This window comes from Chrysochloris asiatica, unplaced genomic scaffold (genome assembly GCF_000296735.1).
Source record: "Chrysochloris asiatica unplaced genomic scaffold, ChrAsi1.0 scaffold00058, whole genome shotgun sequence".
NCBI lineage: Eukaryota > Metazoa > Chordata > Mammalia > Afrosoricida > Chrysochloridae > Chrysochloris > Chrysochloris asiatica.
In genome coordinates, this window is record NW_006408576.1 from 7,704,095 (window position 1) to 7,722,292 (window position 18,198).

The following is an 18,198-nucleotide window of genomic DNA, read 5'->3' on the forward strand; positions in this document are numbered from 1 at the left end:
CAAGGTCAGCAGTTCGAAACTACCAGCTGCTCCGCTGGAGAAAGATGAGGCTTTCTGCTCCCGTAAAGATTTACAGCCTCGGAAACCCTGTACAGGGTCGCTATGAGTCAGAGTCGAGTCCATGGCACATAACAACAACAACAATAACTATGTCATAATTTACTTATTTCTTTGTTAAGTAAATTAAAAAAATATATTTTTAGACTGTTTTATGTTTTGATTTTTATAAATAATTATATGAGAAGCACATTTACATATAAATCTGTGTCCACATTTTTGTGGGATGGATTTCATGGAGTGGAGTGGTTATTGAGCCCTTACATCTCACTGATATATATTGCCAAATTGCCCTTCAGGAAGATGGCGCTAATTTTTAATGACATCAGCAGTGTATGAAAATGCTATTACGCCTAATTCAGGTTAACACTGTGTGTGAACTAGCTTTAAAAATTTAAACAAAAATATGTTATTGTTTAGACATTTAAAAAATATCAATGAGTAATTGATTTGTAGAAAGTGTTTTGGCATAACCAATTAAGAAAACAAAAGGTTGGAAACAATGCAGCAAATCTTTACTGCAATAATAAAAGCACATTGATTAGCTGTGATGTAACATGTAAACCATTGTTCTCTGTGGTTTGTTTTTGGAGTGGTGTTTTAAATATGGAGGTAGTCGGACCTTGGGTTGATTAGAGGTCTTTTATTGCCATAGAAGCGGAGATAACTTATTTTTGTTAATTGTGCTCAAACGTGTTAAATAAGAAATTACTCTGAAAAAAGTCTTTCTTAAATACTAAATTATTTGCATTGAAAAAAACAACAGTAGTAATGTGAAAAATGAAAATATAAACACCCAGAATTATAAAATTGAGCTTATGTATTACTAAATGATATATTCATTATTTTCAGACTTAAAGAAATATGCCTTATATTTTACATCATTTTAATATGATTTACATGAGTTTAAAACTACTGCCAAGTGACTTTGATTAGTGTGCCACAATCTTATTAACACTAGAATACTAATGGTTTTATATTGGGTTTTGAAATAATATCAAATCCCCCTCCCCCACTCAAATATACAGAAATAATAAAACAAATCTACCGAAATCACATTCAAACTGCCCTAAAACTGTAGCAGTGGAATCAATGGTTTCTATTATCCTTTCAGAGGATTGCTCTTTGGGGGACTGTACTTGGAAAGGGAAAATAAGAACTTTTTTTAAACGGCACCACCCTCCACCTCCATTTTACAAATATACACAGTTTCCTTCCATTTTATCCATCATAGTTGTTGTTGTTGTTAAGTGCCATTGAGTCGGTTCCGACCCATAGCGACCCTATATATAAGGTTTCCGAGGCTATAAATCTTTACGGGAGTAGAAAGCCTCATCTTTCTCCCGTGGAGCGGCTGGTGGTTTCGAATTGCTGATTGCAGTTCGCAGCTCGATTCGTAACCACTACGCTACCACAGCTACCAATCCATCATTGTATTTGGAGACATATATATTTTTTAAAGTAACATTTTGTTCTACTCATCTGAGCATTTTATATTTTGTAAAACCATATCTTCCTAACATTTTTGTTTTGTGCTCATGTACTAATATGCTCTGTGGAGCTTGATACTCAGAGTCTGAATGGCATAATGTGTTATTAGTGAGCTTTTTAGTTGTAGCACATTGTTTTACTAGTTCTGTAATGATTTATTTTTTCTTTGAATTTTTAGCTCCCTACCTAAAATTGAAGATATTAATCAATTCTTTTTTTTTTAATTCCTACAGTGTTTTCACAAATGGAAGATTATTTATTCCACCTGTAAAAATTATCATACCTAAATTCAGTTTGTCAGATTGGAGTAGTGTGCTGACCATAATTGGAGAAAAAGTCTTCCCTGTAGGAGGTGTTCGAAAGTAAGGAGACTCACTTCTAGGAGAACCGAAGGAAATAGCCATTTGTTTTTGTACTTTTATGGGAAAAATTTCTGCCTGGACCAGGAGGATCTAAAATAATTAATTCATCATGAGTTCTGCTTTTCAGGTTTTCTTTTACTTATTTATTTTAATTCTTCAAAGCAGATGATATTTTATCAATCATTGTTTGATGTTATTTTAAGCTATTTTTAGATATTTATTTATTCAGTAAAGCTTGTTGAGAATCTACCAGGTGTAGTGACTACAGCTCTCAAAAGATCTTATTAAGTGGACCAACAGTTAAGAACTAATCTAAGAAACTGTAGTTGTCTGTAGAAATCTGGTTAGGTCATATAAGGCAGCCAGTGTTCGAGCTGAAACAAATTAATGGGGGAAGTAAATTCCATGGGAGCAAAACAGCAAGAACAAAACGAACAGCACAACGTAATAATAGCTACTAGCGTGGTCTTTAGGGTCAGCCCTGGAGTCATGCCTCACCTTTGTATCTTCATAACTGCAGGCAAATTCTTAACTTTTTGAAGCCTGTTTTCTCATCTAGAAAATTGGAAATAGTACCTACTTCAGAGAGTTATAATGTTGTTTTTGTTAGGTGCTATAGAGTCGGTTTTCACTTATATACACCAGAATAAACACGGTCTGGTCCTTCACCAGCCTCTCAATCATTGTATATTGGAGCCCACTTTTGTCACCGCAGCAATCCATCTCATTATTGCTGACCCTCTACCTTACTGAAGGATCGCTGGTAGTTCTGTGGGTTAGGCATTGGTTTGCTACCTCAAGGTCGATGATTCAAACTCACCAGCAACTCTGTGATAGAAAAGATGAGGCTGTTTGCTCCTGTAAAGATTTACAGTCTCAGAAACCCTATCAGTTAAAATCAACTCAATAGCAGTGGATTTTCCAGTTTACCAAGCATGATCTTCTTCTCCAGGGACTGCTTTCTCCTGAATGTCCAAAGTGCTTGAGATAAAGTCTAACCATCCTCATTTCTAAGGAGCATTCTGACTGTATTTCTTCCAAGATAGATATGCTTATTCCTCTTGCAGTACGTGGTATATTTAATATTCTTCAACACTATAATTCAAAGGCATCAATTCTTCCTTGGTCTCCCTTACTCATTGTTCAGCTTTTTGAAAACATATGAGGTGACTGACAATACCAGGGCTTGGGTTAGGTGCCCCTTACTTAGGCTTCAAAGTGACATCTTTGCTTTTCAACACTTTAAAGAGATTTTTTTGCAGCAAATTTGCCAATGCAGCGCATCATTTGATTTCCTGATTGCTGCTTCCATGGGCATTGATTGTGGATACAAATAAAATGAAATCCTTGACAATTTCAATTTTTTTTCTCCATTTATTGTGATTTTTGTTTATTAGTCTAATTGTGGGGATGATTATTTTCTTTATGGTGACGTGTAATCCATTTTGAAGGCTGTATGTAGTCTTTGATCTTCTTCAGTAAGTGCTTCAAGTCCTCTTTACTTCCAGCAAGCAAGGTTGTTAATGAGTCTTCCTCTAATCCCGATGGTGCATTCTTCTTTATATTGTCCAGTTTCTTGGATTATTTGTTCAGGATACAGATTGAAAAAATATGGTGAGAGGATGCAACCTTTATTCTGTTCGAATAACTGCCTCTTGGTCTAACTACAGGTTCAATATGAGCACAGCTAAGTGTTCTGGAACTCCCATTCTTTGCAATGTTACGCATAATTTGTTTTGATACACATGGTTGAATGGCTTTACATAGTCACTAGAACTCAGGTAAACCTTTTTTTGGTATTATCTGCTTTCAGCCAAGATCTGCCTGGTGTCAGCAACGATGCCCGTTGTATAACATTCTCTTTGGAATCTTGTTTGGATTTCTGGCAGTTAGTTCCCTTTTGATGTACTGCTGCAACTAGTGTCAGAATTATCTTTAGAAAAATTTATTTGCTTGTGATATTAATTGCATTTTTGATAATTTCTGAATTATGTTAAATCACTTATCTTTGGAATGTCTGTGAATGTGAATCTTCTAGTTGGTTGTCTAGGTAGCTGACTTCTAAATTTCTTGGCATAGATGAAAGAGCATCTCCAGCCCTGCATTAGTTTGTTTAAACATTTCAATCAGTATTCCATAAGTTCCTGAAGACTTATTTTTCCCCAATACCTTCAGTGCAGTGTGGACTTTTTTCTTCAGTACTATTGGTTTTTGATTTTATGCTACCTCCTGAAACAGTTGAATATCAACTAATTCTTTTTGGCACAGTGACTCTGTGTATGATTATGATAACTCGTAAAACCCAAAATGTTAGTCTATTGGGAAAAGCTTACATTGTGTAATAATGCAAAAATAAGTATTATTATGAAGGATGCAGTTCTGGAAGCACTCACAAGTCTATGCTAAGAAATTTGGAAGACAACTTCTTAGCCAACTGACTGGAAGAGATACATATTTGTACCTATTTGGTAAACTAACAGAATGTGGAAATTATTGAATAATATCATTACTATCACATGCAAGTCAAATTTTGAAAATAATTCAAAAGCAGTTGCACCACAGGCATCTGCAAGAAATTCAAACCAGATTCAGATGAGGATATGGAATGAACGAATCCTTTGCTGATGTCAGATGGATCTTGGCTGAAAACAAAATATGAGAAAGATGTTTACTTGTGTTTTATTGACTATGCAAAAACATCTAGCTGTGTGGATCATAACAGATTATGGATAACATTGCAAAGAATGGGAATATCAGACACTTAATTGTGTTCACTAGGAACCTATGCATAAACTAAAAAGCTGCCATTAGAACAGAACAAGGATATGGCAAGGTTTAAAATTAGGAGAGGTGTATGCTAGGGCTGTATGTGTGGTGCTACTGGATAAACATTGGATTGCTAACTGAAAGGTTGGTGGTTCAAACTCACAATCCACTTCTGGGGAACCCTATCAGGGTGTCTATGAGTTGGAACTGACTTGATGGCACTTAGCAACAGCAATAATAAATCTATAACCTGAGCAAATAATTTGAGATGCTGGACTATATGAGCAGCATCAAGATTGGAGGAAGGCTCATGAATAGCCAGCAACATGCAGATTACACAGCTTTGTTTGCTGATAGTGAAGAGGACTTGAAGGATTTGTTTAACAAATGCAGCCTTCGGTATAGATTATAGCTCAATGTAAAGAAAGAAATCCTTACAACAGAACCAATAAACAATGTTATGATAAATGGAGAAAATATTGAAGTTTTCAAGGATTTTGTTTTACTTGTGTCTAGAGTCAAAGCTTATTGAAGCAGCCATGAAGAAAACAAGTGACATATTGCATTGGACAAATCTGCCCCAAAAGACATCTTTAAAGTGTTAAAGAGCATAGATGTCACTTTAAGGACTAAAGTGTGCTTGACTGGAGTCATGGTATTTTCATTCACCTCATATGCATGTGAAAGTTGGACAATGACTAAGAAAACTGGAGAGGAATTGATGCATTGGAATTCTGATATTTGTGAAGAATATTGAATACCCGATATACCGTCAGAACAAACAAATCTGTCTTGAAGAAGCATGCCAGAATACTCCTGAGAAGGGAGATTGGTGAGACTTTCTCTCACATACTTTGGCCATGTCTTTAGGAAGGACTTGTTTCTGGAAAAAGGCATCATGCTTGATAAAGTGCAGGGTCTGAAAAATGAAGGCACTGCCCTCCAAAACATGGATTGGTATAGTGAATACAACAATGGACTCAAACATAACAATTGTGAGGATGACTCTGGGCTGAGCAGTGTTTCCTTCTGGTGTACATAGGGTCACTATGATTCACAACTGACTTGATGGTATCTAATAATAACAAGGTGAAGGTGGAGTTGGTGGTACAAAGAAGTGAAGTTAGAGATTATCCAAAGGTTTTATACTTAAGGGTCTCGTTATTACAGTGGATCAAAGGGAGGGTATAGTGATAAAGGGAAAGAAAGAGCAAGAAGGCTAAGAGGTTAGAGGTTATAATGGGAGAAATTAAGACATCAGAGTTGGTAACGTATCTGAGGCAATGATAAGGTACAAAGAATAACCATGGGAGTGAATTGAGAAAGACAAACATCTTTGAAAATGAAAATCAAGGACAAGTGATACGATGTTGGGTGCTAAAAGAATATCTTTATGGATGTGATGGTCGCCTACACGATGGTAGAAGAGCAAAAATGCTTAATCCTATTTGGTGGTTTTGTCAATTAATCTCTCCTGTGGGAAAATAAATGATTTACATTTTATAGTTAGGATTCCAATAATTAAAACTGATGTATTTACATATGAATAGGACACAAACTCTTGGGAAATTTAGTAACATGAATAATAATTAAGATAACAAAGGTAGGGAATAACTTGTTGTCAAGTGCCTAAGAAGAATTGGTTCCAACTCATAGGGATTTTCTATAGGGTTTCTAAGCAGTGACTGATGGGTTTGAATCATTGACTTTGTGGTTCACAGTCCAGTGTTTATCTTAGAGTGCTACACATAGGGTAGATTTAATTATTCCAGAAAGTTTATCAAAATCAGTATCATAAATGCACAATTGACTTCAGTAGAATAAATGTTAGAAATGAATCCTGATGTTGCATAAAAGACATTCAGTGAGACTATATTACCCTAGCAAAGCAAAATTTACACCTGCAAGAGGGTGCATAAAGTGCATAACCGTACATACAGGAACAGACCAGCGAGCACACCTAGTCAGCAGTCCACTTGGGTTTTTAATCCCTGTCACCAGTCTCAAGGCTGTGTCTCACTCCATTGGCTAGGGTTTTGACTTCACAATCTTTTCCCTTACCCGGTTGGCTAGTTCAAAATTTTAAGGCACGCATCCCTACTTTAGGAAAAGAAAAAGAGAGTGATCATAAATTCTTTACTCACTTCAGGAAGTAGTCAAAGAAAAAGAGAGTGAGATCATAAAGTCTTTACTTCAGGAAAAAACAAAACAAAACACGTTACCCAAATACAATAAACAGGATTATAGTAAATATATATATATTTACTATAATCCTGTTTATTGTATTTGGGTAATTTTTTTTTTTTTTTTTAAGGAGCTCTGGTAGCGTAGTGGTTACGAATCAGGCTGCAAACCTTAAGGTCAGCGGTTCTAAACTACCAGTCGCTCTGCGGGAGAAGATGAGAGGCTTTCTACTCCCGTAAAGATTTACACCCTCAGAAACCCTGTACAGGGTCGCTATGGGTCGGACCCGACTCGATGGCACTTAACAACAACAACAACATATATATATTTATATATATATTTTCCCCCACATAAACATTAGTGCATTCTTCTCAAAGAAACAGAAACAATTGTGTGGAGTGGAGTAACTGGACTTTGTGTATACTTTTGGAAGAAGTCAGAAACAGTAGTGAAATTAATAATAAAAATTACATATATAATGGTAATGGTGAAAGTAAAGAGAAAATCTTTACATGAGAAATAATCAGGAAAATGGGATATTTAGAAGGAAAATAGGATATGAGATCAATAAACATTTCTTTTTCCTCCTGAAACTTAGATTAATTCTTTATGGCTGAGTTTTTTAAAAAAAACCAACAGAGTTTGGGGAAAAAAAAAAAAAGAGGCATACTTAAAAAATACAAATACCAAGTTTGAAAGTATGATATAATATGTCCATGTTGTTGTTGTTATTAAGTGCCATCAAGCTGGTTCCAAGTCATAGCGACCCAGTACAGGGCTTCCAAGGAGCAGCTGGTGGGTTTGAACTTCTGACCTTGTGGTTAGCAGTCCAGTGCTTATCCTACAGCATCACACTAGGATGTCACAGCAGAAAAAAAAATTAATAATAAATATGTTTCCTTTGAATGGAACCTACATCTAATATTCAATATCCATTTGATGTCACCTGTAGTCAGAACTGACTCCACAACACTTAACAAGAACAACAAGGCAAGGTTAATATGATTCAGTCAGAGTTATTGTTTTATCTTCTCTTTGTGTCAGAAGCTCAGCCAATTATTCTTAACTCCTTGTCATAATAATGAAGCAGTTCAATTATAATGTGGGGCAGTGTGATTGTTGAGGACTTTTAGGTCTATGGGAATTCTCAGTAGTGGTAGAAGGAGAAGGTTTTATGGAGCATTTAGAATTTGACTTGATTTCTGAAGACTCGAGCAGTGGAAATTAATGGTAATGGAAGTGGGGCAACATGGACACCAAGCAGTCTGGCAACAGGAATAGGATGCTGTTGAAGGTTCCTGTGGTAAGTAGGACCTGAAAGTATGGGAAAATGATGAAGGTAAACTTTCATAGACAGGGTTGAAACAGATTATAGAAGGTCCTACATGTCTAGATGAAGTTCTAGTGTAGTGCTGTGGCTTAATACGCTGGACTGCAAGGTCAGTTTGAACAACAAAGTCAGTGGTTGAGCGTCACCAGCTGCTCCTTGGAAACCCTATGCAAGGTTGCTGCTATGAGTTGGAACCAACTCAGAGGCACTTAACAACAACAACAGCAACATGTGTCTAGATAGAGATCTAGAAACATTTTGTTTTCAGAATGTCAGTAGTGAAATCAATAATAAAAATTCACTAACATGAATACTTTAATTCAACAAATGCATATACATTTTCTTTGGCATTTTCTTGTATTTAAGGCAGGATTTCCCCCATCTTTAGTTATCATTATAATTTTCAGCATCAATAAGACTACTTTGCATTGTACTTGAAACTCTTCTTTATAAACCAACATGACTGCTGTTAAAATTAGTATCCATAATTTAGGTGTTAGTCATACTTTAAGGTCAGCAGTTTGAAACTACCAGCTGCTCCGTGGGAGAAAGATGAAGCTTTCTGCTCCTGTAAAGATTTACAGCCTCGGAAACCTTGTACAGGGTCGCTATGAGTGGGAACCGACTCGACAGCACTTAACAACAACAACAAAGTCATACTTAGGATGTGCATAGGTGAAAAGTTTTGCCTACCTTGACAGGCTTGAATGTGAAAGAGAATGGCACTCACCCCAGAGACAGTCATTGGTCTGAGAGAGGTGAAGTAAACTGATTGGCCACTGTAGTAAGTGGCTTCTGTTTGAGTGGATTGTTGTCACTTTTGACTCAACGCCAGCATGCTGTTCACCTTAACTAGTCTTTGTTTGTATAACAGATATAATGCACATGTGGAATATGTCAGGTGGTTGCCTTACTTTCCCCACCCCCAGACATAAATGAGGTTTCATGACATAATTTAATAGTTCTTTATTTATTCATTTAACATTTGTTGAAAGTCTTCTATGTTCTTATCTAAACACTACTGGTATAGTGGGGAACACAACAGGCAGTGTCCCTGTCCTCATAGAGAAGACATTCTAGTGGGGTAGACAAGTGAGGAGGTCCATGGTAAAATGCCAGGTAATGATGGGTGCTGCAAAGAGAAATAGAGACGAGGAGCGGATTGAGAGGGACAAACTAGTGTAGGCAAGGTTGTGAAAATTTTAGAAACGCTGGTCAGGAAAGCTGTGTCTGAGGAAGAAGCATTTAAGAGCATATCTAAATGACGGAAAAAAGGAACGTATGTAGTGATCAGGAGAAGAACATTCCAGTCAGTCAGCCAGTGGGAATCACAGTTCTAAAAGTCCTGAGATGGGAAATAGTTTTCTATGTATAAATGTCTAAAGAATAGCCAGATGGCCACTAATGAGGGAGGCAGACAGTGGTAGGAGTTTGCTTAGCAGAGAGAGTGAAGGGAAAGATGAGACAAGGCTTTGTAACCATGGGGAGTTTAGACTTTAATTTGAGAATGAGTTAAAGTGATTGGGGGGTTCTGAGGGAAGGATTATCATGACCTGGATAATGGGATATGTGTGGGGTGTGTGTGTCATACTAGAAGAAGGGAGACTTATTTGGAGGCTGTTGTATGTAACCCAGGTGAGAGACCATGATGAACTTGGTCCTAGGTGGTGATGAACTGCATGAGGTATGAAAGAAAGAAAAGATGACTTCTAGCCTTTTGATAAGAGTGATTGGTGATCCCATTTTCTTATTTTGAGTTGGAGAAAGTGAGATGAGAGGTTTTTGAAGAATCAAAATTTCATTTTTGGACATGTCTGTTTTGAGATGTTTATTGAATTGTTCAAATGGTGATATGACAAATTGGATATATGTGTCCTGAGCTCACGAAGAAATAGAGTCTTTTTTTTTTTTTTTTTTAATAGTTTTGAGTTTTGTTCCACATATTCTGCCTCTCTACCCCCGACCTTCTAATGTGATCCCTTTTAGATTAGTTAGTAGTGTTAGCTGGACACTATCTAGTTCTTCTGGTCTCAGAGTCATGGAGACTGGTGCTCACATGTTCCATTAGTTCATTGGACTAATTCCACGTCTCTTCAATTCTCATCATTCTTCTTTCTTCCGTACATGGAGAAACCAATATTTGCACCTTAGATGGGTGTTCATGAGCTTATATGATCTACTCACCAAAGTAGGATGTAGAACATTGTCTTTGGTCAGTTTACCTAACACCAATTGACCATGGTGTACCCTAAGAATACAGTCCTGAGCCCCAAGACCCAGCAACTCGTTGCCTTGAGATGTGTGATAATATCTGTTTCCATCATTTTGCCCACTGTATGTTCCATCATATTCATAGTTGTGTTTGCAGGAAAGGTAACCACCCATGTACCAATATCATCTTTCTCCTGTCCCCATTCTGCCTACCTATCTACCCACAAAACGTTGTTCCATAGATGTGCATATATCGCTATTTACCACTATGCTCTTTGCATAACTCCTTGTGTCTTCATCTGTCTTCATCATTCTTGTGCGAACCTCCCTCTTCTTATATTTTGTCCTCCTCATCACCTGAATAACATGTGTCTACCCTCTAGCTAGTGAGACACAGGTTATTCCCTCCCACCCCTGGTAACCATGAAATAATTTTTTTTTTAGTATGAAAACCTCTACTTGAGTTTTCACAATAGTGATCTCATACAATATTTGTCCTTTTATGATTGACTAATTCCACTCAGCATAATGTCCTCCAGGTTCAACCATGTTATGAGGTATTTTGCAGATTCATTATTATTTTTCAATGTTATGAGTTTTTTTTGCAGATTCATCATTATTCTTCAATGTTGCATAGTATTCTGTTGTGTGTATGTACCAAAATTTTCTATTTTTCCATGGATGGGCATTCAGGTTATCTTCATCTTTTTGCTATTGTCAATGGTGCTTTGATGAACATTGGAGTGCATATATCTACGCATGCCTTGGCTGTTACTTCTTGTGGCTATAAGTAAAGGGATATATTTTATGACCAAGTAGAGGGATTGCTGGGTCATACAGTATTTCTCTTTCTAACTTTCTGAGGAAGTACCATATCTTTTTCCAGAGTGGTTGAACCATTTTACAGTTCCATCATCAGTGGGAGGGTTCTAGTCTCTCCACACCTTCACCAGTATTTTTGTTTCTGTTTTTTATGAATTTTGCTCTTAATGCTGGGATGAGATGATACATCATTCTTGTTTTGATTTGCAACTTTCTAATGGCTAATGGAGTCTTGATGTGACGCTGTGGGATAAAGCACTATACTGAAAGATTGGTTTGAATCACAAGGTCAGTGGTTCAAACTCACTAGCTGCTCCTTGGAAACCCTATACAGTGTTGCTATGGGTTGGAACTGATTCAACTGCACTTAACAATAGCTTATGATTCTGTACAGTTCTTCATGTTTGTTGCCTGCATGTATTCCTTGGTGAAGTGTCTGTTTATATCTTGCACCCATTTGTAAATTGGGTTGTTTGTTTTTGGTAGTGTTAGCTGGGTAGAAGTGTTGTAGTTTTCTACAAATTTTAGAGATTAGTCCCTTGTCTCATATGTTGTTGCAAAATTTTTTTCCAGTCTGTGGGCTCTCATTTTACTTTTTTTGTGAAATCTTTTGAAGCACAGAAGCGCCTCATATTTAAGAGGTCTCACTCATCTATTTTGTCTCCCACTGTGTGTTTTTAGTAAAGTTTGATAGTGTATTTATATCATGTAATAGAGCCTCAAGGCTTGATAGTATATTTATGCCATATAATAGAGCCCCAACATGTTGTCTTGCTGATTCTTTATATATATATATATTATGTTTTCGAATTAGTTTATTTATGCCCAAACTTTGGTAGCGTAGTGGTTACGAATCGGGTTGCGAACCTTAAGGTCAGCGGTTCAAAACTACCAGCTGCTCCGCGGGAGAAAGATGAGGCTTTCTACTCCCGTAAAGATTTACACCCTCGGAAACCCTGTACAGGGTCGCTATGGGTCGGAATCGACTCGACGGCACTTAACAACAACAACAACAATGCCCAAACTTTATTATTTCTTTTCTTCTTGTGGCAACAAGTGTACTTGGCTGCTCTTTTCTAATTGTTGGATATGTTGGGTTAAGGTGTCTTCCTTTTGGATATGTGCATTTATTGCTCTAAATTGCTCTCTATGCACTACTTTTGCTGTGTCCCAAAGGTTCTGTCTGGTAAGTTGTGTTTTCATTCTGATCTGATTCAAGGAATTTTGTTATTTTGTATTTTATTTGTTCTAATACTCAGTAGCTTTTCAGCTGGGTATTTTTCTATTTCCATGTATTTGATTTTGTTTCCTTAATCTTCCTATTGTTGATTTCTGATTTTATAGCATTGTGATCTTAAAACATGATTTGTAATATTTTGATGTTTAAAAATGTGCTGAGGTGTGCTTTGTGGCCTAACATATGGTTTATTCTGGAGAATGATCCTTATACAATGAAAGATAATGTGTCTTGTGCTGCTGTTGGTTTGAGTGCTCTGTGTAAATCTATGACATCAAGTTGGTTGATTGCGTTATTTAGTTCTGTGTCTCCAATGTGTTTCTTGCTTGGTGTTCTGTCCTTTATTGAAAATGATGTGTAAAAATCTCTTATGATTGTAGAGTCCTGGTGTGGTGCTATAAGATAAGCACTGTACAGTTAAGCACAAAGTTGGCAGCCGCTCCTTGGAAACCTTACACAGGGTCTCTATGAGTCAGAACTGACTCAACAATGCTTGACACCAACAAATACTATTATTGTTGTTGTTAAGTGCCATCGAGTTGGTTCTGACTCATGGCAACCCTGCATAGGGTTTCTGAGGAGCAGCTGGTGAGCTTGAACCAACGACCTTGCAGTTCAAATGGATTTGCAGTCTGGCACATTAACCCACAGCATCACACAGAGTTGTCAATTTCTTCAATTCCATTAGAGTATGATTGATGCATTTTGAAGCTTTTTCATTGGGAACATAGATATTATGGTTATGTCCTCTCATTGAAGTGACCCTTTTGTCATGAGATAATGTCCTTCTTTGTCTTTTATGCTGGTTTTGGGCTTAAAGTCTATTTTATTAGGATTGGAGGAAGACACATTAACAACCTGTGATCTACAGATGACACAACATTACTTACTAGAAGGGCAGAAGAGTTTAAATACTGTTGAAGATCAAAGACTTCAGCCTTCAGTATGGATTGCACATATATGTAAAGAAAATGAAAATCCTCACAACAGGACCAATACATTGTTGTTATGTGCCATTAAATCAGTACCGACTCATAGTGACCTTACGCACATCAGAACGAAACACTGCCCAGTCCTGTGCCAACATCACAAGCATTGCTACGCTTGAACCCATTGCTGCTGCCATTGTGCCAGTCCATCTCGGTGGAGGCCTTCCTGTTTTTACAGACCCTCCACTTAACCAAGCATGATGTCTTTATCCAGGGACTGGTCCCTCCTGATAATATGTTTGAAATATGAGAGACGAAGTCTGGTGATGTTGACTCCTAAGGAGGATTCTGACTGTACTTCTTCCAACATAGATTTGTTTGTTCTTAGGGTGGTCCATGGTACTTTTAGTATTCTTTTCCCACACCATAACTCAAATGCATTGATTCTTCTCTGATCTTTGTTGTTCATTGTTCAACTTTCACATGCATATGAAGTTATTGAAAATACCATGGCTTGAGTCAGGTGCACCTTAGTCCTCAAACTGACATCTTTGCTCTTCAAGACTTTTAAAGGGGTCTTTTGCAGATTTTCTTAATGCAATATGCTGCTTGATTTCTGACTGCTTCCATGTGTGTTGATGGTTTATCCAAGCAAAATGAAATCCTCAAAAACTTCAATCTTTCCTCCATTTATCTTGATGTTACTTATTGGTCCAGTGGTGAGGATTTTTGTTTTCTTTACATTGAGGTGCAACTCATACAGAAGACTGTAGTCTTTTTTCTTCATTGATAAGTATTTTAAATCCTCTTTGTTTTCTGCAAACAAGATTGTATCATCTGCATATCACAGGTATTAATGACTCCTTCTCTAATCCTGATGCCATGTTTGTCTTCCTATAATTCATCTTCTCCAATTATTTGCTCAGCATACGGATTGAATCAGTATGGTGAAAAAATATAATCCAAGTGCACACCTTTCCTAATTTTAAACCATTCAGTGTTCTCTTGTTTTGTTTGAACAACTGCCTCTTCGTCTACATACAGGTTCTTCATGAGCAAATTAAGTGTTCCAGAGTACTCTTTGTCTGCAATTTTGTCCATAGTTTGTCATGATTCACACAATTATAAGCCTTTGCATAGTTAATAAAGCACAGATAAACATCTATGTGGTATTCTCTGTTTTCAGCCAGGATCCATCTGATGTCAGCAATGATATCCCTCATTCCACGTCCTCATCTGAATCTTGCTTGAACCTCTGGCAGTTCCCAGTCAATATACTTTTGCATTCATTTTCAATATTTTACTTGCATATGATATTAATGATTTTATCAGATGATTTCTGCATTCCATTGGGTCACTTCTCTTTGGAATGGGCACAAATGTGAACCAAGTAAACAGTAAGATAAGTGGAGAAAAGATTGAACTAGTTAAACAATTTTGTTTGAATCCCAAGTCAACGCTCATGTTACCAGTAGTAAAGAAATTTGGTGATGTATTGCATTAGTCAAATCTGCTGCAAAAGACCTCTTTAAAGTGTTAAAGATCAAAGATGTCACTTTGAGTATCAAAATGTGGCTGGCCAAAACCCCTGGTATTTTTAATCTCCTGATGTACATTTGAAACTTGGCCAATGAATAAGGAAGACCCTAGAAGAATCAATGCATTTGAATTATGGAGTTGGAAAACGATGTTGAAAGTACCATGAACTACCAGAAGAACAAACAAATCTGTCTTGGAAGAAGTGCCCCCAGAACACTCCTTTGAAGGGTGGTTGGGAGAGTTTATCTCTTATTGTTTGGACATGTTATCAGGACAGATCAGTCCCTGTAGGATATAATGCTTGGTAAAGTGGAGGGTCACTAACAAAGAGGAGAAACCCTTAATGAGAAGGATGGATACAGTGGCAGCACCAATGGTTTAGGCATAAGAGCAATTGTGAAGATGACAGAAGACCGGGCATTGTTTCTTTCTGTTGTACATAAGGTTGTTGTGAGTCAGAACCAACTGGACTTTACCTATTAACAACAGTTAATTGTGCTTTAGGAGCTCTGGTAACATAGTGGTTACAAATTGGGCTGCGAACTGCAAGGTCAGCAGTTGGAAACTACCAGTTGTTCCCCGAGAGAAAGATGAGGCTTCCTGCTCCTGTAAAGATTTACAGATTACAGCCTTGGAAACCCTGTACAGGGTCACTATGAGTCGGAACCGACTCCACAGCACATAACAACAACAACAACAACAATTGTGCTTTGGGTGAAAGTTTACAGAGCAAATTGTTTTTCTATTCAATAATTTATATACATTTTGGCTTGTGACATTGATTGCAATCCCCAAAAGGTAACAGCACTCTCCTGGCTGTTTACGTATGTATGTTTCTCTTTCCTATCCTTTCCTGCATTCTGAACTTGATTCTTTGGCAAATGCTGACCTTTGATCTCATATGAATAGTTGTATTTGGAAGTACATAAGCTGCATGGTGTTACTATATATCTTATAGGCCTATGTGTTGTTTTGCTAAAAATTGGGCTGTGGGGGTAAGTTATTTATGTTCTAGGTTTTGAAGGGTATCCAAGGCCATAAATCTTGGGGGATTCACAAGTCTCTATCTGACCAGTAAGATTCCTTTTTTTCTCTTTTATGGTTTTCCTTCTTCTTTATCCAGGACTTCATACTATGATCCCTTTCTGAGAAGTCAGCAGTGATAGAGAATTCTTCTGATCTCAGGGTTATGGAGGTTGGGGTTCACATGGCCCATTAATACTTTGCTTCTTACCTTTGATTTTCTTTACTGTTCTTTGCACTAGATGAGGAGCAACAAATAGTTGCGTTTTACATGACTACTCACAAGTTTTTAAGACTTCAGTCTTAAAATTCACCAAAGTAGGATGTAGAACATTGTCTTTGTGCACAATATTAATGTGCTTGGCCTTGATGTCTCCCAAGGCCCCCATGTCTTTAGCACCCAGGTCAGTGATTCATTTCTTCAAGATGCTTGATTATAGATAAGAAGAGCTTATAATTTTGTAGGGCATGATTTCTTTATGCAACTATACCATTCAACCTTATATTATGGTTACTTGTCAACTTGCCATATCTTCCTTATTATACTTTAAATTTATTAAGATTGTGGGATTAAGCCTCCAATTTTTAATCCCTCAATAGGGTGGAACCAGTTTAGCTAATCATTGGATTCATGGCATATAAGGACTTTGCATTATCCCAGGTTTAAAGTGCTGAGGTCAAACCTTGCGTTGAAAGATTTGAAACCTCGACCGAAAATCAGACTTTATTTTTAAAGTTACATGCATTTTTAATTTTTTAAAAAAGAATCTTATTAAAGATAGTGATTTTTAAAATTTCTTTATTTAGAGAAAATATCCAAATTGGCTCTTCTTTTGAATTATCTGTAATTGAAAAGATTTCAAAGAAATTTACTTACGTTTTCTACTACGCCCCAGACTTAAGATGTATTAAACTTTAACAATTAACATTTGTTTGATGCCTTTTCAGTTTACAAAACAATTTTTTACATGGACGTTTCATTTACTCCTTACATTCTCTGATATAAGTAATAAGAGAAATACTTAGCTTTTATCAAGCATTTCTATAGTGTGTAAACTACTTTTATTTTATTTGATGCTCATGTTCCTCTAAGGGATGGGCCTGAAATTCTGGTATGGTGATGTAAGATGAGCACTGGATTGCTAACTACAAGGTCAGTGGTTCAAACCCACCAGTTGCTCCTTGGAAACCCTATACAGAGTCTCTCTAAATTGGAACAAATTTGATGTCACTTAACAACAAGAAGGACTGGACCCAAGTTTGTACTATAGGCTCTAGGTTTTGGCATTAGCTCAGTTTAGCAGGCCCATTGTATGCTGCATTGAGACATCTAAATTCCATTCTCTTGCAAATTTTGCCTCATCACAGAATGAAAAGAGCATTTAACTTCTTGGGATTAAAAAACAAACAAGTCTTTTCTTTGAAAGAAAATGTAAAGTTCTTTTGCTGTATGTTAGGACTTGCAACTTGATTCTCTTAAGGGCCCACTTATTTATTTATGTATTCATTTATAGCACTGTTGATAGCTAATGTCTTCCACTTGTCCTCCTACACCCTCAAGCTCTATCTTGCTTGTTTCTTTCAATGGGTTCACCATTCTTCCAGACATCCAGAATTAAAATCATGAGTTGTCTTAAACAATATGTGTATGTACTCCGACATCTGTCAGTTGCCAAAATTAATATCTATATTTTCTCCAAACTACAAATGTTTGTAAACATGTTTTTTCATGCTCTTTGTACACCTTTGCCTCACCACAAACAACCTATGTCTCTTTGATATGTTAGAATCTGAATTTTGAATTATTAGGGATATGTCTTCTGTGACCTTTTTTTTGACAACATAAATTTTACCTAGGTATTTAATCACTGTTATTTTACCTATTTTTTGTAGCATCACCTGAATTTATTTATTTAATAACTTCCTTTAAAAATGTTCAATGTGAGCCTTTATGTGGTGCATATTCTGAGACTGTGCAAGCTTCAAATTTTTATTTTATTTTATTATACTTTTACATTTGAAATGACGATTCAGCTAGCCTTAGAGTTTTATTCTTTCCTTCAGTGTGTTGGTAAAAAATCTGATGTCAGCCTGATTCTGGTTGTTTTGTATGTTATTTGCCTTGTTTCTGTAGACAATTTTAGAATGGTGTTATTGTTTATATTCTTATGCAACATACGGTTATGTCTGTTGTTGTTGTTGTTAAGTCTTGCTGAATTAGTTTCAACTTATAGCGAGCCTGGTAGC

General features: G+C 36.7%; 1 protein-coding gene across 1 annotated transcript in view; it reads left to right on the forward strand.

The window, feature by feature from the left end:
* DCDC2C (doublecortin domain containing 2C) overlaps window positions 1-18,198 on the forward strand; it is a 125,650-nt gene that overhangs the window by 58,382 nt on the left and 49,070 nt on the right. The window contains exon 4 of the mRNA XM_006863999.1: window positions 1,782-1,910. Coding sequence (XP_006864061.1) covers window positions 1,782-1,910 — 129 coding nt within the window. The remainder of the gene's footprint in view (window positions 1-1,781; window positions 1,911-18,198) is intronic.